The following is a 23,717-nucleotide window of genomic DNA, read 5'->3' on the forward strand; positions in this document are numbered from 1 at the left end:
GACGTTTCACCAACTATTCCATGGTGTTTAAAATAATAGCAGACCACATCCTTGACTTACTCTTACTAGACATTAGCCCTGTGTCTCAATGAACCAAGAAACTGCAGCATCAGTACTGAATTAAGCAACTAAGTTAACACTTTATTGTAGGGCAGTGTTTATAAGGCTACATGGCACCTACAGAAGCCCTTAATGACAATTGACACATAAGTACTTATTCCAATAGGTGTTATTTGTCATAAGGTTGCATTTTCCATCTTTGATGTCAAGTTGACATAACATCTGTGTCAGGTGACATTTTCTGACATGAGGTTGTGTCATGACACTTTCTGGGTTTGCGGCTCAGCGTATGTCTCAGTGATATAATTGGGTAAAGCAAGTATGATTTTACCACTTACCAAGATTTAAGCTGTCACTTTATCAGCATTATGTCACTGTGATATACACTAAGCTAAAAAGTTAGTTTTTATAACATGCTGTGTCATTTCACTCAAAAAAGTGTCATGACAACTGTCACCTGACATAGGTGTTATGTCAACTTGACATCAAAGTTGACAAAAGCAGCCTTTATGACAGATAATGCCTGTTGGAATAAGCCTTTCATTTATGTACATTTATGTCAACTGTAATGAAGAGATTATGTAGGTGTCATGTAGCCTTATGAACACTGCCCTACACCTTATCAAGTATGGCTACCTTGTATCCTCATTCATTGTACATTTCATTGAGTCTACTTTAGTCAGACTGTAGTCCATCTGTTTCTCTGCATACTTTGTTAGCCCCCTTTTACCCTGTTCTTCAGTGGTCAGGACCCCCACAGAGCAGGTACTATTTGGGTGGTGGGTCATTCTCAGCACTGCAGTAACACTGATGAGGTGGTGATCTGTTAGTGTGTGTTGCGCTGGTCTGAGTGGATCAGACACAGCAGTGCTGCTGGAGTTTTTAAACACCTCAGTGTCACTGCTGGACTGAGAATAGTCCACCAACCAAAAATATCCAGCCAACAGCGTCCTGTGGGCAGCGTCCTGTGACCACTGATGAAGGACTAGAGGATGACCAACACAAACTGAGCAGCAACAGATGAGCTATCGTCTCTGACTTTACATCTAAGTGTCTAATAGAGTGGACAGTGACTAACACGCCACCACCACATCAGGGTTACGGCAGTGCTGGAATGATCCACAACCCAAATAATGCCTGCTCTGTGGTGGTCCTGTGGGGGTCCTGACCATTGAAAAACAGGGTGAAAGGGGCTAACAAATTATGTACCAAAACACATGGACTACAGTCTGTAACTACAGAACTACAAAGTGCTCTTATATGGTCAGTGGAGCTGATAAAACGGTGAAAGAGTGTATAAAGTGGCCGGTCATTGTACGGTAAATTGTTATATACCATTCCAACAGAACACAAAACTCAACAATTAGACATCTTCTGAATTTGACAACATTAATAACACTTTATAACATAAATGATCTTCTCTGCAACAGGAACGTGGGAGAGCACATGGACCAGAGAATCAAGCGTATCTGTTGACATTGTTTAAGTAGAGAAGATTAACACACCCAGTAACTTCTTGGCTCAACGTGTGCTACTTTTCAACACTGTGAAAAAAAAGTCAGAAAGTCCCAGGGAGAAAATATTTTGGCAAAGGTGGAAATTTCCAGCGTATACTATATGAAATAATAATAACAGAGTGCATGTTTCATGCATGTTTTCAACAATGACAAAAGAACTGCTGGAGTAAACTGTTTGCACTGTGGCACAGATTTGAACACTTTCCAGGAAGTTATGCAACACAAGAATTGATTACAGTCAAACATTACATATACACACATATACATATACATACACACACACACACACACACACACACACACACACACACATATATATATATATATATATATATATATATATATATCTTTTATGATTTACAATTTGATTTAAATAACAAAAATCATATTCTGATTTAACACTTGTGTGGTGTTGATGTGTTTGTTACTCAGTGGTCTGCTGGACCCACCGCATTATTGGTTAAAATCAATACAGCCATAACAGTTTATGTAAAAATTCCAGATGTTTAAAATTTCACAAGTGTCCAGTGTAGGGTTCTCCTTTAGCAGCTGTAGCCAGTCAGCAGCCTGTCCATGTTGTCCACCCTCACACACACACACACACATACATACACACACACACACACACACACACACTAACAGCAGGCCATGTAGGAGGAGAACAGAGTGAAGGACACAGCACCTCCACACTTTTACTCCCCGCAGGTTCACCCAACACCACATGTGTAATATAAATGTGTGGGGGGTGAACAGAGTGAAGACACTGAAAATGGGTTATTTTATATGATATTCACAGAAAATCAAAGACCAAGAATCTGAGGTTGAAATAATAATAAATCTCACAATTTTTTCTTTTGGTAAACATTGAAAACGGGTCCCACAGACCTGAACACCACACAAGGGTTAAAGATATGACTGAGTCAGTGCTTTAGAAACAGAACTGTAGTAGTCAGCCCTGACTAAGAGTAGTTTGAACATGGTGTTTCTGATGCTGCATAAGGAGGATTTTATTAACAATGTTTTATGCATATTTCATTCTAGCGCTTCTGGAGTGTTTTGAACATCTGGGATGAACTCCAGTACATTCTCTGTCATCCACCTAAAAACAGACGGTGGCTGCTGAGAACAAACAGATAAAACAGAACTAAAAGGGAACAGAAAAGGCCATAACAACAAGAGCCAAGTAGGAAAATAAAACTAAAAGTGCTTATTTTTACAGTTTATTTTCTCATAAGAGCTCAGGACAGGACAATAGGAGGCAGGAGAGAGATACTACCTCCAGCACGGTGCCATCTTTAGGCAGCTCCTCAGTCTGAGCCATTCGCAAAGCAATGACAGGAAAGAAAAACAAAACATATTACAGTAGTTGCGCAATAACTAACGTTTGGGAAAAGTGCCACACCAGGAGCCCCACCCCACCTAAGCCAAACACCTGACATTACCTATTATTCTGTTGACTAGTCACACCAGCTCCCTACCCTTTCTCTCGAAAGTCACCTGAACGGAACTGAAGGTACATTAAATATGTTAAATTTGTCCTTAACTCCATATTAACTTGTTTGTTCTGGTTTTCTTGTTTTATAATGTGTGTTTGGCACTACAATGAAGCAAAAGACACATTTCTACATCTACAGTCAACTCCAGAATTATCACCCTTCTTTAGTAACCTGTTTGAAAACAGGTTTTAAAATACTGGCCTCCATTATTAATAATTCGTTAAACCATCCCATGGTGAGAAACACAGCTCTATAGTGCTTTCTGTAATGCTTAACAAGTCTGGAGAAAGATCTTGGACCACTCCTATATGTGGAACATTTCCAGTTCCTTGATATTCATGGTTATTCGCTTGTGGACTGCCCACTTATTACGCACCACAGGTTTTCACTTGGGTTCAAATCTAAAGACTGAGAAGGCCACTGCAAAACTTTGTACTCCCGCAACTATTTCTGGTGGATTTTGATGTGTGTTTGGGGTCATTATCTTGCAGAAAGGTTCACCTATGGTCAGGTTTCAACTTTCTGGCAGACTGATTTTGTGTTAAAATCTGCTGGTATTTAGTGGAAATCATTAATGCTAATGATTCACAAGAGCCCCTGGACCACTAGCAGTAAAACAGACCCAGTCAACGATCTTGTAACGGTGGATGGCTCAGCAGACTGAGGATGTGAACCCAGGCTGTCTGTCAGGCTATATTCCAGGGCCTACCAGGTGAGCCACCACAGGTTTTGGGGACACAGGACCCAAGTGCCAAGCTTGTGTACAGCAGATGGATGAGCTGAACTAAAGAACTTCAGCACCTGATGAATCCAGGGATTGAACCTGGGCCCTATTGGTGCTGCACGAGTGCTCTACCGGTACGCCACCACAGCACTGAAAGGAGTGCTCTTATATGGGATTGCCTGGGTGGGAAAAGCTGTCCGAATTTGTAAACCCACCCGTTTTTGTCAGGCAGGAAAAAGAACAAAGGACGCCAGGGGAATTGAAAAAAAAGTTTAAAAAAAGACAAATGACTTTCCCAACAGAAACAGAACCAAAACAGAACAGATAAAAGTTTTTATTTTATATTTTTTTATTTATTTATTTATTTTTTTTTATTTTGGAGAGCAGAGAAGGAGATCTCGAGAGGAGGCTGGAGAAAACTCGAAAAGTGAGGGGGAGTGCGAAACTCTCAGCCCTCTTACCAAAATTACCGGCCGGTTCTGTTGACTCATGATGAGGCAAAGACACAGCCATGTGTGTCTTCTTCTCTGCGCTCATAAAGCCCTCTGCCCAGGTGTAGGACGTTGGGCTTGATTGCACCTGGGAGGTGTGCGTCGTCTCCCTCTGGTGGCCGGGAGTGCCACAGGCCTGGAGCCAGCCCTTACAGATCTATGATATTCGACAGTGGCTTTTCATTGCACTGTGACCTTTGGGTTCCTCTTTGCCTCTTTTACTATCCTCCTCACTGTTCATGGGGGTAGTATGCTCAAGCGTCCTCTTCCTGCCAAATTTTTAACTGTTCCAAACTTTTCTATAATCACCCTGATTGTGCTTAATGGTCATTTCAACTTACTCTATTTTTTTTTAATAAACTTTCCTAATTTAAGATGATCCACCTTCTGAATTGACAGGTCTTTGGTTTTACCCATGGCGATGGATGACAAAGGGATGTTACGTATGCGTAATTTCATATTTTTACTCCAGAGAAACAGCAAAGACTTACACAACAATGAAGCTCGTGGAGACTAAGAGCAATACAAAAAAGATTTCTTCCACAAAGATATAAATTTCTTTGGTTTTATTTAAATTAGGTGCCAGTAATTTTGCCCCATATACTTTTGAAAAAACGCATTATTGTTAAAACAGCACTCTTGTTGGAATGATTTCTTTTAGATATATGATAAGCAATTTCTCCAAACATTTTTCGAGGAACATTTGAATCATTACATGCATTTTATATAAAACAAATAGTGAAAAAGACTAAATTCAAACCAAGAAGACGTTTTACCTTAACATCTCTCTTCCTGGTGGGCGTGGTCACACTGGATTCTTCTTGATCCTGGTCCAGACTGAGGTCAGGTTCTGCCTCCTGCTCGTCTCCTGAGAGACACTGAGTCTCACTCTTCTGGGACAGGGCGTCCTGAGGCTCGCCCATGGTGGAGAGCGGCCGGGAAAACTCTGCAGGTCCCAGAACAGACAGATCGATCAGAGCTCTGTGTGAAATTTAGCTGAAGCAACATTTTAGCTGATTCAGGCTCAGATATACTGTCTATACATAAACATTTTTAGAATGCATTTTCTATACAGCTACAACATCCAAAAGTCAGAGATCACCCTTTATTTATGTCATTTCCTGTCAAAACAGCCACAAAACAGCACAAGTTATTCATTTTTGAGCATCAGGGAAAAAAGCAGAAAACATTTATTAACAGAAAATTCCACAGAAGCCTCAACATCTAATTAGAAGATCAATTTTGTACTGTTCAGTGTGTCTCTTCTTTGCCTTTATTACAGCTTCCATTCTTTTTTAGGAGACTCACTTTAATTTTTCTGAAGAAAACTGCAGGGATATTTTTCCACACCCCCAACATTCAGTCTTAGTAGTTGTTTGCACTTTTTGCTTTTCATGATTCAATCAATCCTAAACACATTCAACGATGTTCAGGTCTGGTTGTGGTCAGTCCATTGTTCTGAGATCAGCAGCAGCTTCTTTGTTTGATTCTATTTCCTTTTCACTGTAACAGCTTCTTGGCAGCAACACAATATTTCAGATCCATAGCATGGAGTTGTCTTCTCACAAAGTCAGGATGGATATTAAATATGTGTATTTTTCAGATCTGAGGCAGAAGTGGAGCTTGATTTTCTCCAAAAGATGATCTCTTAAAGTGCTTTAAGTGCTGTTTATCTGATGGTGTCAGTTTTGGTGGTCAACCAGGTCCTGCATGGTTATTAAGAGGCACATTTATTCTGTATCTTTTAATCATTTTTAACATTATAAAATCCAGTTTTGTGAACTTTCTTTCCTTTGACTTTCCTCTGTAAGAAGACAATGCAAGTAGATTATCTTCTGTCTAACCTTTTTAGAAATACCTCCTGAAAAATGAATGAATTGTACTTAATTGCCTTTTTTACTGGAAATCAAATAAATGAGAGGTTGGTTTCTGACTTTTGCACTTTCATAACTTTGCAAGTTATTCTTATACTGGAGGGAGGAATAAAAGACAATATTACAGATGCAATTAGTGCCAGTACTTTCACAGTATTTTAATGTATCATAGTATTAAAAATGTGCCATAACAGGCCACATTTTGTGTTATATATTTTCCCAATATATTAAATTCAACCAATAAACTTGTAATTGTGCATTAAGGGGATGTGTTAGCTTATTTTCACTGACCAGGGGCATTCAAACTTTTGCATACAACAGGGCCCTGAACTTCACCTAAGTCAGTCCTTCAATGGCAGTGAGCCGAATGTCCACTTAATGTAAAAAACATGGGCAAGAAATAACGCCTCCTTCTAATGTGCCAACCTGTCAGCTACTATTGACAACAAGGTGTGAACAATTTGTGTTTAGCGACCTTAAAACTTTAATGAGCTTTCCTTTCTGCAGAACCTCAGGGATGCGCCTCTATTTGATTAATTCATTTTTAATTCAACAGCTTTAATTGCCTGCTGGTGAAACAACGGCTTTGTTGAGGGTTGAAACAAGGACGAAAATTGGGACTCGGAAAATCACTTCAGCCCCAAAACAATCAATTCTAAAGGAATGAATTGCTTGAATACAGAAAAGAACGATTAAAAAATGGGAAGTGTACCAACCTCCATCCAGGCTGCGGGAGAGGAGGTGGCGTTTGCTGGTGGAGCGTTCGAAGTGCGGAGCGGGCCGGTCGATCAGAGCGCTGGCCTGCCGGGTTTGCGCTTGTGTCCGTCCACTGTACCTGAACTTGGAGCCCATCACCAGGAAGCCTTTAGGTGGAGGCTCAGGAGACACTAACCTGGGAGCAGTCAGGGGGAAAGGGGAGTACATAAGGGTCAACATGAGGTGTAAAACACTTTAAACTCTTCTGTCTTTTAGAAGCCACATTTATCGCCAGCAATAACAAAAGCACAGCTATTTTAAATGAATTATTTCACTCTTGTTGCTCTTTAAAACAAGCCAGTTTCAGAGAAATCTGTTGAATGAGCAGATTCCAATCCTTCACAATGTAAAAACTGCTGTAAATGTACTTATTTTACCATAAAATAATGCTTTATTATTTTACAGGATCTTACTGTAAAAGACTGGACATTTACACCTCAGTGTCACTGCTGGACTGAGAATAGTCCACCAACCAAAAATATCCAGCCAACAGCGTCCTGTGGGCAGCGTCCTGTGACCACTGATGAAGGACTAGAGGATGACCAACACAAACTGTGCAGCAGCAGATGAGCTATCGTCTCTGACTTTACATCTACAAGGTGGACTCACAAGCTAGGGGTGTCTAATAGAGTGGACAGTGAGTGGACACAGTGTTTAAAAACTCCAGCAGCACTGCTGTCTGATCCACTCAGACCAGCACAACACACACTAACACACCACCACCACCACATCGTCAGTGTTACTGCAGTGCTGAGAATGATCCACCACCCAAATAGTACTTGCTCTGGGAGGGTCCATGGGGGTCCTAACCACTGAAGAACAGGGTAAAAGGGGGCTAACAAAGTATCAGAGAAACAGATGGACTACAGTCTGTAACTGTAGAACTACAAAGTGCACCTATATAGTAAGTGGAGCTGATAAAATGGACAATGAGCGTAGAAACAAGGAGGTGGTCATAATGTTATGCCTGGTCGGTGTAGAACCACAAACACTCAAAGAACCCTTTGCATGCATTAATGGTTCTTTGAATGCTAAAAAGGTTTCTTCAGATTGATTAATAGTTAATAAAAGCTTTTTGAAAATGGTTCTATGCAGCATTGTAAAAATAGCAGAACCCTTTTTGATGCTATACAGAACCATATACAACACATTCTTCATCAAGTAGAAGAACCATTTCACCATGCAAAGAACCATTTGGCATGCAAAGGGTTCTTTAAGTGTTCATGGTTCTATATAGAACCTGTTTCTTTACTAAACAACCCTTGAAGAACCATCTTTTTTAAGGGTATAGATAAACAGTAGAAACTGCCACTTTGGCCTTAAAGGGTTAAGACAGAAAACAAATGCAAAGCCGACAGGTTTCCTTTACTGCTGAAAACACTGGAGTGGAACGGGAGCATTCCTTCTCCAGAGCAAAGTGCTAATAAAGACAGCGCTGTTCTCTACTTCATGCTGCAAACTCAATAAGAGCTCCAGGCCAGGCAGACAAGCATGTAGATGCAAGTCTGTGCGCAGAGAGAGAAAGAAAAAAACGAGTTATGTGAGAAACGGCCCATGCTTCGAGCGAGGGAGAGTTCAGCAGGAGAGGCCTTTGATCATGCAGTCTGACTTAACCACACCTGAGCTTTAGCAGAGTCTTAAAGAAGGCTGGGCGAGTGTCTGACGATGAAGAAACGAGGCTGCACCGAAAGAAGCTCGGAAAAAACGGCCACGAGGAACAAGCCCGGTCTGAAAAGCTTGCTTGGGAGTTTACCTGAAGAAAGTATGATGTTCAATGCAGACCTTCCACAGCCTCTTCGCTGCTCTGTGGTTGGGCAGCTTGAAGCCAATGGTGCTCTCAAACTGCTCATACTGTTAAAGAAAAGAAAAAAAATACAGATCACATTGGAACAGCATGATATGGATGAAATATCATATTGTGATTACATTAGGGCTGTCAATATTGATTATATTAGCAACTGAGTAACCTACTATTGATTTCTAGAGCAATAAGTTTTTTTTTTAAACAATAGCAAACCAACCAGAACCTAAATATCAAGAGTCCTTTAAAAAACATTCATCAACAAATAATATAATATAAAAATACTATATGGCCAAAAAAATGCATTTAAATAGGTAATTCAATCAGGCTGTTTAATACTGTGAGAGAGACCATTAGGAGAATTGAAAATATTCATTATGCAAATTGCCAACATGCCAATTGCATATTCATCACGAATATGCCTTTTCATTCATTTTTAAAATTGAATAATCAAGTGTTTTTGATGGAGTCCTGGATTATGTTGCTACACACTGTGATCGCAACATGTCTTGTAACGTACAGTCAGTGCAATAATTACTGAAACCCTTGGTAAAGTTGGGGAAAAGGTGACAAGATGTCTTTGTGAGGGAAATCTAACTGCTTTGTTGTTTTCTTCTGCAAATCTCCAACCAAGAAAAGTTACAACTTAGAAAAATGTCTGCCTCTCTAACCATCTCCCTTGCTGGACATTGGGGTAAAATACATTTGTGTCTTCCAGGCGGGATCACTACAGCTCTGGTTGTTTTAAACTGTTTAATATAATAGATACACACACACACACACATACATATATATATATATATATATATATATATATATATATATATATATATATATATATATATATATATATATATATATATATATATAAAATTACCTTTGTCTCATTTTATTTTGCATGCTGTCTAATATTTTTATTTATCCTTTCCCACACATTTATAGTCCAGTGAAACAGCAAGTCAGGGATAGCTGACTAAAAAGAACACTCAGCTAGGCTTAAAGAACGTGTCAAGTCAAGTCAAGTCAAAGTTTATTTATATAGCACTTTTTACAGCAGGTGTTGTCACAAAGCAGCTTTACAGAAAAATCCGGGGCCGAGACCCCATGAGCGTCGCCAGTGGCAAGGAAAAGCGCTCTAAGAGCAAAACGAAGAAACCCTGAGAGGAACCAAGACTCAGAAGGGGAACCCATCCTCCTCTGGTCCACACCGGATAGCAAACAGCATAAAATAAATATGAAATATAAATGGAAAAATATTTACACTTTGTTCAAAGGAGTTTCATTTTGTTTCATAGGAATGTCTAAAGGTGCCAATAGTCTTGGCATAAGGTGATCAAGAAACGTCTACCTTGCCAAAAAGAGGCGGTTTGACCAACATACAAAACGACCACAGCCCACTGTTTTGGCGTGGCATGTAGGAGGAGGTGATTGTGAAAAAAAAGGTATATCTTTCTCTGAAAGGGTCATTTTCATCATGATGTCCAGTGCAGACAGCTGGAAAAAAGTCTGTTTCCCATCTGAATGCTAAAAAACACTAAATAGAAGTGCACATGGTTTTGTTTAAAAATTCTCTCAAATTTGCAGCGTGAGATTTACCTGATTAACCACAAAGATTGTTTAATGCCCTTTTTATCCATCTCTACCAAAGGTGGCAATAGTGGAGCTGACTGTGTTTCAGACACATTGGCAAATCCTTGATGTGACATGTTAAAAGGTATTCCTGCAACATTTTGCCCAATAATTACATTTGTTGGGTAATGTCTTCTTCAGAGCGCTCACAGAAACTCATCCGGAGCATCTGAGGTTGGTCAACACACAGTAACACACTGACATGTTAGAGGCTCATCTGCATAGTGTAGCTTCCTGCAATGTCAGTATTTTAAAAGCCAATATTGCGAGATGCATCGCTGTTGTCAGAACAAAACCTCGTATCTCCAAAATGGTAACTTTACAGGAGAAGGAAAAAACCTACTTACTTTTGATGTAAGTCAATGGAACCAGACTTTTTTCCAAGTCATTTTGGGATGTTTCTTTTGGTCCATTCATCATGAAATTTAAATACAATATAAAGGACAACAGCTATTTTCAAATAATGTAAAAAACTGAAAAACGACAAAAATGGAGATACAAGGTTTACTTCCAACAGCATGACCCCCCCCCTCCCCAGCCCCAACCCACACAAACTTGAGACTAAGGATAAAAAAAAAAAATCATAGCTACAATGTAGGACACATGAAAATTGAGCTGTATCATTCACAACTTAAACACAGCATATAGTTAACTGAGCACAACGGTCCTGATTTTAGACATTCTGTGAACCCATGTATCAAGAGTTCTAGGGGCAGCATTGCTAAGTCTTGCAGATGACAATACTAGGTATAGGATAACCAGTAACGAATGGAGCCAGTGCCGTATGGACAGGTTGTGAGGGGGTAGCCAATACTGGACAATGACTTTTTTGCTGCTGTTAAGCCAGCCAGCCATATTTTCTGAGAACTTTTTGTAATGGGGAATTTAGAGTTCAGTAAATGAAGTTCAGGGTCCATGGGGAAGCACGTCTTGCTCAGAGTAGAGATGGAATCAACAACCTCTTCCCAAAAAGCATGAACTTTTGGGCAGTCCCACAGTATGTGCATAAAAGTCCTCAGAGTCCCATGTGGACAGAAAGTACAGAAGGGGTGAGGGCTTAAACCAATCAAGTGTCTGACCCTGGGTGTCAGAAAAGCCCTGTGGCATATTTCCAGATAGACGAACTGATGATTGGGGTTATGTGATGCCCTACAAATGTTAGCCTATGCAATTTTTTCACAGTTCCCCTCTGTTCCATAACTCTATCCCATTACGTTTGTCCAGAAATATTTACAGATACATGTGACATAAATATTTGGCATAAATAAAAGATACTATTCTTTCTGTGATCCAACTAATTATTTGATGGTCTTTCAAGTCTGATTCACCCGGAACATTGTGATTTTAATGCGGATCTGAGTCTAAAATAACAATATTGCGATACTGATTAACAAACGATACACTGTGCAGCCCTAGATCACATTTCTGACACGGAAAAATCCACGCAAAAAAAGTCAGTTAAGTGAGGATGGACCTCTGTCCTTCAGAGGGTCATTTTATCCTGTTTAAATTGCTCTTGAGCCTCAAATACCTTTGCTAATTTAACAAACACTGCACACAGCCTTAGGCTTGCTCCGGGGCCTAATTAAAATTAATCTGGGTCTTAAACTCCAGTCCTATGATCTGCGGGAGAGATTCCTGAACGGAGCTGAGCTACGAGACAAACGCGAGCCTTTTTCGGGCGGAGAAGATAAACAGGAGCATGGCATTTTGGGCAGAGCTCTAAATTTGTCTGTCTCATCCCCTTTCTGGGCAGCGCTGCAGCTGCGGTGGGGCGGCTGAAGGAGCTCTTTATGTGTGTATCTCACAGGCCCTCTGTGCGGCTCTGTTCTGCCAGAGAGCCGTCACCAGGCCTGTCACTCAGAAGCGTCGTCCAGGCCAGACTACAGCAGCAGGGCACACTGGGAGAAAAAGTCTAAAACGACCTATGGGGCTTCGCAAATCCAAGAAGTTCACTCGCGTATTCCCGCCAGCCTTATTGACATGCACATCAGCCACATTAATGCATAATTGCCTGTATAAATTATCATCTCTTTCCCACAAAGCCTGGTTGAGTAAGACTGACAGCACAAGCAATGAAATATTTCCTTTTTTTGTCTAACAGCTGCAGTACACTGAGCTCCCAGCGTATTAGGTAAACCTAACAACACAGCGCTGTACAAAATCTGAGGAGGATTAGATACAAAATAGTCAATCTGTGTAAGGAAGAGGAAGAGTCAAAGGAAAATAAGTGAAAAAACTGAAATTTCCAAAACTGAAGTTCAGTTGGACTCTGAACAACCACACAAGACCTGGTGGAGCACCAAAAATATCCCCATCAGCCCCAAACAGCACTTCAAACTTTTATCTTCATGAGATATGGAACACTTCCCACTTTGGTTTCGGATCTGAAAACATCCACAGGTGTTTCTGTCCATCCTTTCACTGTGAGAAGACGACTCAACTATGGTCCAGTCCTCAGTATCATTAAATGTGTTTAAATGGGCGAGAATCTGAAAATGCAACCAACTTCTAAGATTAAACTTTGGAGGTGTGGAAAAACATCCCTGCATGTTTCTTTGAAAATATGTAATAAAGGCAAAGTAGGGATGCAATAAATACTGAAAATATTACATTTAGTTGTTGAGGCTCCTGTGTAATTCAGTTTATTCCCCTCCATAACCTGTACTTAATGGCCATTTTGACTGGAAATTATATTTTGTACACTACTGTATAAGGTAGGTGTACCTAACGAGCTGGGAACTCAGTGCACTGCAGCTGTTAGACAAGAAAAATAAAAATTTCATTGCTTGTGCGGTCAGTCTTACTCATGCGGTACTGTACACTTGAACCAGCCCAATACATACATTGCCATGCCATTACTAACCCAGGATCACTGCATTGAGAATGGTCAGAGGTGGTCCTATGGTGGTCCCTTTCATTAATGGATGGGGCAGAGGGGGCTCCTAAATTGTGGCCAATGAGTTTAGCTACACTGTAAGTGAACCTACTTAACTGGCAACTCGGTGTATCTGACTGCTCATAGAACATTTCTCCACTGAAAGTGCCCCTGGTTCGTTTGCTTGGAGGGTGAAGATAATTCCGCTGAGCACAGCGAACATATCAAAGGGAAGTTGGGGTACCTCTCCGGGGCGGATCTTTATATAGAAGTTGCTCCTCTTGTATGAGATCTTGAGGATCTTGGGCCAGGCAAAGCGGTTGATCCTCAAGCGGTCACGGTAGATCAGCAGGCCGTTGGCACAAACCCCCAGCATGATGTCTATCCCTTCTGAATCCTACCTCAGGCATTAAAGAGGGGAGAGAGGACAAATGCATAATGCATCAACATGTCATGAATACAGCTTCCAGCCATATTTAAGGCCAGTGGTGCACTATGATAGGTGTACGTTCACACAGTTTGGTCTTATTAGACGCAGATATAAACTTCTCAAAGATATAATTGTCAGTTCACTATCTATCTATATCTGTCTTGCTATGTCTATCATTATCTTATAATTAGGAACTGTTTTATGAATATACAAGTACTCAATCTCCATATTCATTTATTTAATTGTGTATTCAGATAAGGCAGGTGTAGTCTGGAATTAAATACTGAATAAATCATAACACTGTTTTAACTGAGCGTGTGAAATGTTGGGATACAGCTGATATCGCATCTCGTGTTTGGTGAAATAGCCACACCTAAACAGAGCATATCGCTGTTGTCGGAACAAAACCTTGTATCTCCAAAATGGTGACTTTACAGGAGAAGGAAAAAACATACTTTATTTTTAATGTAAGTCAATGGAACCAGACTTTTTTCCAAGTCACTTTGGGCCGTTTCTTTTGGTCCATTCACCATGAAATTTACACAAGACATAAAGGGCAACAGGCATTTTCAAATGATGTCAAACACTGAAAAAGGTTTTGTTCCAACAACAGCTATATATACTTTACTATACATGATTTTTATACATGATCAGGCGTAACATTCTGACCGCCTCCTTGTTTCTATGCTCATTGTCCATTTTATCAGCTCCACTTACTATATAGGTGCACTTTGTAGTTCTACAGTTACAGACTGTAGTCCATCTGTTTCTCTGCATACTTTGTTAGCCCCCTTTTACCATGTTCTTCAGTGGTCAGGACCCCCATGGACCCTCACAGAGCAGGTACTATTTGTAGCGTTGTCATTTCATGGTCTGCTTTTTGTCCTCCAAGTTTAAAGCAGCAGTTTCACGTTTAATGACACGTGAATGGAGTCTAATAATCTTAACAAATAAAGAGGATAGCTGTGCTTGGATGAGCTGAGCGCTGTTCTTTTCGCACACTCAGGTCAGTTCAAGAGTGGTATCTGAGCGATGTTAGACATAGACCACATTAGAAAGAAAATGTGAATGACCAAACAAAAACAAAATCAGATTTCGGGGCTGTAAATTGGATTTGGGCCGCCATTTTATAATGTTGCTCAAAGCAGTATGTAGCCTAGTATGCAGCCAGCTATGTAGAATGAAAGAAGATATTGCTTGGAGAGCAGAACCAGATAGCATTATTACAATATAGCTGTTGTGCCGTACCTTTGCATGATGCAGGTCGACCCCATACATGGACAGCTTCTTGGCATTCTCCAGGAAGTTCATTTCTGCCTCAGCAGGAGTCATTCCCCTGAAACACGAGATAAAATGAGTCATGGATTAAAACAGCGGGAAATCGTCCAATCGGCATTGCTGATAACAGAATAAATACGACAGCCGGGGGGGGTGTGTTTCAGTGTGTTTCATTTCTGGTTAGGAACAGAGAACTCGCTCTGTGCCTGAGGAGCTTCAACACCACACGCCAATCACTAAGACCCCAGCTGCGTGGCTTATTGACTCTGCGACTCAGTAGGAGTCAAAGAGTCAGTTGGCATTGGCTCAGCACAGACTAGAGGGACAGATGCTCAACAACATGTGGTGTTTGTCAACATACGCAGCTTTACATGACTATTTTGTAACCTCTCTTTATCCTTTATCAGGTTGTTTTTGTTACTCTGCCTTAAAGACTGATATATAAACGACTCCTCTTCTGATTGACTGCCCTGTATTGTGCCTTGTTCTTTTTGGCTACGTTCACATTACAAGCCTCAGTGTTCAAATCTGATCTCTCTGACACAATGGTTCACACTCGTTTAGGTAAGTGATTCAAATCTGTCATTAATGTGACGAACCGGCGTCCTGAAATGACCCTCATGAGCTCATCCTACTCAGTAACGCCACGTGAATGAATCACGTTCATCATCAGCACAAACTAACGAGCAGAACGAGCTTCGCTGAGAAGATAATTAACTCTGATCAGCTCTCAGCTTTATTATTAGAGCGAGACGAAGGAGAAAGAGGTGAGATGAGCTGCTTTTCCACTGTTTACAGGCTTTAACTTCTGTTCGGCATATGAAAGTGACTCAGGTCGGATTTGAAAAGATCAGATTTGTGTCCACACAGCCCTGAAAACATCAGATCTGAGTCACATTAGGGCAAAAAATCGGACTTGTGCCATTTTAACCTGCCAATGTGAACGTAGCCCTTAAAGCAGTCTGAAACAAACTGTAAAGTTTCGACATGACACTGGAAAAAATAAGCTTCAGATGCTAGATTTCGATGTGTGGATCCTGTAGAAAAATGCAGTGATCCACTTGATTTCCGACAGGCAGGAACAGAATTTGCTCCAGGGGCGTCGGAGCATTTTTGGGCCAAAATGCAATGTTTTTGGTGGGCCAAGGACCAAAAAGATAAAACATTATAAAGACAAAACATTATTATATACAAATAAAGGAGGTAGGTAGCTTTCAAATCGAAATCAATTAAATAAAAAAATAGGTAGATCTCAAATCAAGTTTATTAAACAAATTATGTAACATTGTATATTTTTCTGCTAAAATACTATAAAAATTATATTTAAAAGGAAAATAGGAATTGAATTATAGTAATAATAAATACGGTAAAAAATCTGTTAGCTTTCTCATTGCTTGAGGGAGTAGGGACACTTTCTGGCAGGCCACACTTTGGTAAGCCCTTTCAGTCATTTTCTCCACATCTTCCTCTCCAATAACTAACGAATATCTGCAGTAAGAACACTCCACATCACTTCAGTGTGAATGGACGGGGCTAAACTGCTGTGGGCTGAATGGAGGGTCTTACAGAAACGTGTTAAACACAACAACAGCTAGTCTGGTGGGAATATGATGTGCATTGTATTTCCTCCACCTGTAGGTGCGATGGAGCTCCATGACTCTCTCCTCCAGCTCACGGGTCTGATTGGGGGCAAATCGGAGGTCACTGACATAGTCGGAGCCGTGCTCATCCTGATCGTAGTCTCCAAGCTCAGCCTGCACGGTGTAGGAGCCCAGCAGGGCGTGGGTGACGAATGAGCAGGGGAGCCGGCCGGACAGAATGTCATCACGCAGCTGAAGACACAGGTAGTACCTGTGAGAGAGATGGAGAAATGATGGCGAGAGATGGTTCAGAAAGAGAGAGCAAGAGGAGGATGTTCAGACAGGCACTAGTAATGGGGGAAGGCCTTATGAAAGGTTAGATATCGCTGCTCTCAGAACAAAACCTCAAATCTCCATTTCTTTCAGTTTTTGGCATAATCTGAAAATGCCTGTTGCTCTTTATATTGTATGTAAATTTCATAATGAATGGACCAACAGAAACAACCCAAAATGACTTGGAAAAAAGTCTGGTTCCATTGACTTACATTAAAAGTAAAGTATATTTTTTCCTTCTCCTTTAAATTCACTATTTTGGAGACATAAGTTTTTATTCCAACAGCAGCGATATGTCAAACATACATATACAATAAGCTACAACAAACTGGACAGAAATCAATTCAATTAATATAGAATACATTTAAATTCAGCAGACACATTTAATTTATTCAATTATCAGTGTTTAAGTAGGGCTGTCAAATTATAAAAATAATTCATCACAACTATTGCATTCTTTTAATGTATATGTCTGGGTGTTCGCCCTGCGATGGACTGGTGACCTGTCCGGGGTGTATCCTGCCTTCCATCCAATGACCGCTGGGATAGGCTCCAGCACTCCCGCGACCCAGAAGGATAAGCGGCTTAGAAAATGTGTGTGTTGCATTGTTTTGTGTAGTTAATTATGATTAATCACATTTGTCATTTTCCATTTTAAAAGCAGGGCATTTTGGTTATGTGAGTGGACAAAATACATTTTTCAGAATGGATTTATTACAGTCAATAATTCAAGCATTTTAATATAATTCTAATAGTAATTTAATAAAAATCATGTGAGCACAGCGTTTACATGAACCGACGCAAGAAAATTACAGAAATTTCATAAAGACGAAGGTAGTTTCCAATTTTTAGCACCATCATCCACTGAGGGCAGCAATAATCCAATAACTGCAGAAAATCAGATTTTGTCAGTAATCCGATCAACATGTTTACATACACTTGAGTAATCAGGTAATGGGGAAACTCCAGGTCTACATGAATCAGACAGTAATCAGATTTCTGCTTTACAACCAGCCAATAAACTCACAGAAGACGCGACGTAAACGTAAAACTCAAACTTCATACCGCGGCTTTTTTTTGTTTTTTAAACATCGCACCACTTCACCTGAAAATATGAACGTACATCATTTAGAAGATGAACAATATTTAAGTACTTTATTTCGTGTTTGGTTTCAGCGCCGCTCCAACAGTGTGTTGCTGCGTCTCGCGACATCCACCGTCTGATCTCGCGCACGCGCAGACTGAGAAATCCGATAGAAATCGGAGTATAAGTATACATTCATTCAGAAATCTGATTACTGAGCTAAAATCCAGCCTCTTTATAGGATTTCTTAATCAGGTTTCTAGATCGGAGTATGATGTTTACATGACCATTTGAATAATCAGATAACTGCAGAAATCTGATTACGATCGGATTATTGAGTGCATGTAAACACAGTGCCACATTCCAACCAACTAACCAACTGTATATATCATAAACAGTACCGTACCATTCATATATGTACCTTCCAGTCAAAACAGCCTTGAAATAATAGTCATTCATTTTACAGGGTCAGGAGAAAAGTGGAAAATGTATATTTAATATTTATATGTTAATTCCGTTTATTACAGCTTCCATTCTTTTCAGGAGACTTGCATGCAGTTTTTAAAGAAATGTGCAGGGATATTTTTCCACACCTCCAAAGTTCAGTCTTAGAAACTGGCTGCATTTTCTGCTTCTTACAAGCTCAAATAATCCCAAACACATTCAGTGGTGTTGAGGACTGGGCTTTGGGGCGGTCAGTCTATTGTTCTGAGAGCACTGGCAGCTTCTTTGCTTGATTTGCAAATGATCTTCGTGGTCTATTCCTTTTCTAAGCCCAGTCTTTATCAGCCGCGTCCGCAGCATATGGTTAATTAACACAAACAATGCTTTCATCATGTTTCCCTGAATCACACTTACATTAGAAGTCAGCAGGCAGGTGCTGAAACACCTTCCCAACGATTTTAATTATAAGCGTGTTTTAAGTCAATAGTTTTTCTGTATGGTTGATCATATGATACAGATGTAGATTAATTCTGATCAGACTGAAAAAGAATACAAATTCAAACTGAATCAACGTCAAGGTCTAATGACATCATCACTGCCTTACGAACTCAAACCAAAACCACTGAGAGCTACAGGTTGGTAATCATTGGGTTTATTACAAGAACAAGATGGTATATTTGAGATATTCCACCACCTCCAAACCTCAATGTCACAAACAAAGCTCAAACAGAGCCATGAATGATAATGCAGTGATAAGGCGCGTGCAGTGGAGCTCTCCTACCTGGTGATGTCCTCCATGAGCTGAGAGGGATCAGGAGGGTAGAATTTGACAGCGAAGGCAAAATGCCAGGGAGAAGCTGAGGACACAGACACAGCGACATACGCAAGGTGATGGGAGCTTAAAATTGGTTCAATACATTTTACATGCGGGCTCAGTGGACTGATATAATAAAAACGTTTTCCCCCACAGCCCCCCCCTCCCTCCCTCCCTGAGGATCCATGCGCATCACCCCAGTGCCACCTCATAAAAGTGAAGGTCAGAGAGAATGAGGGTCCTTTGCCTGAGTTACTGCTTAGTCATTCTCCCAGAGAAAACAGCATCTAAAGGCCGATTTAAAGGGCCCGTGTAGCTCACTTACTCAGAGTGCTGCAGGAAGCAAGGTGAGGGGTGAAACAGAGGTTTAATGCTTTTGTATATGTGTATAAATATCCAGCTGCTAGTTTATTGCATCCACCTACCTTGTGTCTACACTTATTGGCCATTTTATTAGAAACACCTACCAGATATAAGGTGCACTTATACAATGGCAGTAGCCCATCAGTTTCTATACAATTTATCACCTCTCCCACCTCGTTCATCATTGGAAACGATTATTATGGGACCACCAGAGCCCTGATATCATTTGGGTGATGGACCACTCTCAGCACTAGAATGTAGTGGTACAAGTGCACAGCAGCACTGCTGGGTTTTTACTCTGCATTCACAGCAGCAGCAAAGTGGTGCGACAAGCTAGCCGGAGGTCATTCGTTTTCAATGAAAGCTGGAGATTTCCAGCGACAGGAGGCGGCGCGAACGTTGGCTTGTAGAGAGGAGAATTACCACTCTGTAATCTACCTGTCTTCCAGGTTGCTCAAACACTAGAGGGCGCTCCTGCGCGAGTCCAGAATGAATGGATTAAGATTAAGCATTTAAGTAAAAATCACAGTTTATAAATGCTTAAACAGTTTTAATGTAAAAGAATACTTTTATTTCCTGAACACAGAACAGCATAAAACATTAACACTGCTGTTATATTTTTAAGAGCTTTTAAACTCGTTATAGGAATTTAAAACGGCGCCTCATGTATGTTCATGACGTCAGTGAGCGCGAACAGCCAATGAGCTGCTCCGCTCACCAACCAATCAGCACTCAGTAGCAGTAATGTTAGCATTCTGCAGCCAAAAACCCGTTTACTGTAGAAAAAAGAAAATATGAGTTTGAACTGAGTTTTCTTTGCTTTTTTAGTGAAATCCATCCTTCTACTTTCTAAAATTAAAGGAAAGTTCTGGTTCAGTGATTAGAAACTATTTTAACTTTTCATTTTTAGCCATTGAGCTCCATTCATTCCCATTCATTGAGGACTCACTCGCAGGCGCCCTCTGCTGTTTTGCAGTCCTGTGTTTGATATAATGGGAGAAATAGGAAGAGGCCAGCCTCCACATAAACCAGCTCTGGAGCAAAGTTTAACTTTATGCAAATAAGGAGCAAAGCGATGCAGCGATTACCAATAGGAATTGAGCAGCTTAGTGCGCACTTTATCTCCACTACTGAGAAACAGTATGCTCCTTTTTTGGTTCCTAGAATTATTCTTACTAGAGATTGAATAATGGCGCCGGTGCTTTCGCCGCAAACAGTTATCACAAAGACCAAATACTGTTTTCCTCACAAACTGACTGTACGAACACAGGGATTAAATAAGAATAATCACAGAAGCGATTTCTCACCCGGATTTTTATTTGTAGTAGGAACGCATCTGATTTGTGCTTGGCGTCAGTGAAACCATGGCAACCAACGGTCCGCTGGAGTTTAGAAACGCCCACAGGCGATGAGCAACCACAATTTGGGCGACAAGACGCGAAACATCGCTGCCGGTGTGACCGCAGGGTTACACAGCCAGTGTCACTGCTGGGTTTAAGGCCAAAAACATCCAGCCAACAGTGACTCTGTGGTCAGAAACTGACCTCTGATAAACAATGGTGGGATAGTTATTCATAAAAGGTAATCTGTTACCAATTCCTTTATACTTCTATGAAGCTGTACTGAGATTACTTTATTTATTAGTTTCACTGCTCATTACTTTCCCTCCAACTTACTCTCTAAAGCCCACACCAATATCTGCCAATTGAAAAGTACATGATAAAAGTCAGTAGTACCAAAACGGCTGCTTTAAAAATAAATCTTAACGAGTAAAACGGAAAGTTCACAGAGCTGTTCCTGATCAAGGCTTATTCATTAGAGGCTGGAGCTCTCTAAGCCATGAGTTTATATTACAATGGCAGGCAGCACACCGGCACATGAATTATGTACAAGGAGGGGCACAGAACACATATATAGACAAAATATACAGTTGTATGCAAAAGCTGAAGCACCTTGTTAAATGACATGTTTTATTGATTTTCTAAGCATAAATAAGTAAAACATCCTCTGCAGGGAATAATAATACATGTTTGCAGTTTTAGCGCACTTCTGTATATTTGCTGAGTTTAACATATTGGGGAAAAATAAAACATACAATATAAAATATGCCACAATTTTTCCAATATATTAAATTCAGCAAATAAACAGCAGTTGTGCATTAAAAAAACCCAAAAGTGTGTTCTCCGTAGTGGATGTGTACCAACTCAATTCCAAAAAAGTTGGGACAGTGTGTGAAATGCTAATAAAAACAGAAAGCAGTGATTATTAATTATGCTTGACCTGTTTAAAATTGAAAACAATACAAATATATGTAAATATATGCTCATTCCTTTTTTGATATTGGCTTTGTACTTATTTTCACTTAGAAATTCAGGAAAACATGTCATTTGACCCGAACTTTCGCATACGACTATGTTTTAAATGCCTCCAGTGTAACTAATAGCCTCTCAAAATCTGCCTTAGGATTGATTTCCCAGACAGGGATTAAGCCAATCCTGAGCTACATATTCCATTCAAAGGAAAATCCCCATTTAGAATACTGCACTCGGCTTAATACATGTCCAGAAAACTCATAAGACGTATGAGAAACTCAAGTAATGTCATTCTTATCAAGTCCATGACCTTAATGTGTTCACAAGATTTTATGCTTGTTACATTAAAAAAAGTACTTCTGTTTATTAACTCCAGCAAGGTGGAGCTCCATGTATCTATTGGTTCTATTAGTATTAGTTTCTATTAGTAAGTGAGCACTATGATTAAAAACCTATACAACACCACTGGGCCTGATATAGTGGTCCTATGGTGGTCTCTTTCTATTGATGGATGAGGTAGAGGGGGGCTGATAAACAGAGCATCTAAAGCAGAGCGAACGTCCTGACCAGCTGTCTTGCTGTCTGTTTATGGAAACTGAACCATCTCAGGCTGCAGAACCCTACAGTGGATTGTGAGGACAGCTGAGAAGATTATCAGGGGTTTCTCTACCCACCATCAACACCTCCTACCACAAGTGCTGCATCTGCAAGGCCACTACAATTGTGGACGCCCCTCCCACCTTTCTCACAGACTCTTAACACTCCTACCATCCGGCATTAGAACACAAGAGACACTACATACATATATTTATTCATATACATATATACATATATACATATACACACACACACATATACACATATATATATATAGTAAACCTTGTATCTCCATTTTTGTCATTTTTCAGTTTTTTACATTATTTGAAAATAGCTGTTGTCCTTTATATTGTATTTAAATTTCATGATGATTGGACCAAAAGAAACGACCCAAAACCACCTGGAAAAAATTCTGGTCCCATTGACTTACATTAAAAGTAAAGTACGTTTTTTGCTTCTCCTGTAAAGTTACCATTTTGGAGATACGAGGTTTTGTTCTAACAGCAGCGGATTCTACCAAAGTAGTTCAAACTGTGGTTGCACAGTAAAAAAAAATATATATTCAAATCTTTGATATTTACAATAATTATGTTATGATCTATTTAAACTCAAGGTATTAATTGAGATAGTAATAGACTAAATATACACACTATCATCATTTGTAGCGTACTTTCTATTGGGAGGTGGCTGTCCCAAACCCTAACCCTAATTTTAGTATGTAGGCGGAGCCTTATTCTAGCCACACCCCTGCATTTTACAGCAGGAAGTGAGGCTGCATCCCTGTCCCTCATGGCCATATGTTGAGCAGTTAGATCTCATTGTTTTGAAGTAAATGTGTCCCAAAGTCTAAAAATCAGTGTGCAACATTAAGAATTGTCACTACTGAAACACATTTTCTGCAGTTAAGTAAACCTTATTGTGTTTTAATGAAAAATATTACAATTTTATATGTGTACAACTGTTTAAAGCTGCGTTGGCTGGTTTGTTTTAATGAAATAAACATAATTAAGGTATAAAGTCCCTTTAAAGCAAAAGTATTTCAGAACTAACGTCCAAATCAGGTAAAAATCTGAATTATGTTTGAACCAAATTTGGTAGAATAATCCACATATGATGTCCATTCATATATATTGTTGTTTAGTTGCCCTGTTGTATACCTGTTATGCACTCGTTTAACACTGTTGTGTATCTGTACTTTATGTAGTCCTGTGTATTGTGCTGCTGGTGTGTGTTATGCAGCATGGGGCCTGAAGAAC

At 40.0% G+C, this 23,717-nt stretch overlaps 1 protein-coding gene across 4 annotated transcripts in view; it reads right to left on the bottom strand.

Annotated features, from left to right (window-relative positions):
* The window catches only part of LOC118800052 (band 4.1-like protein 1), a 182,832-nt gene that overhangs the window by 34,338 nt on the left and 124,777 nt on the right, over positions 1–23,717 (bottom strand). For all 4 annotated transcript variants that reach the window (XM_036560200.1, XM_036560198.1, XM_036560199.1 and 1 more), the window contains 7 exons: positions 19,157–19,232; positions 16,567–16,785; positions 14,905–14,992; positions 13,471–13,623; positions 8,672–8,769; positions 6,879–7,054; positions 5,065–5,234 (listed from right to left, as the gene is read on the bottom strand). In XM_036560200.1, coding sequence (XP_036416093.1) covers positions 5,065–5,234; positions 6,879–7,054; positions 8,672–8,769; positions 13,471–13,623; positions 14,905–14,992; positions 16,567–16,785; positions 19,157–19,232 — 980 coding nt within the window. The remainder of the gene's footprint in view (positions 1–5,064; positions 5,235–6,878; positions 7,055–8,671; positions 8,770–13,470; positions 13,624–14,904; positions 14,993–16,566; positions 16,786–19,156; positions 19,233–23,717) is intronic.

This window comes from Colossoma macropomum, unplaced genomic scaffold (genome assembly GCF_904425465.1).
Source record: "Colossoma macropomum unplaced genomic scaffold, Colossoma_macropomum, whole genome shotgun sequence".
NCBI lineage: Eukaryota > Metazoa > Chordata > Actinopteri > Characiformes > Serrasalmidae > Colossoma > Colossoma macropomum.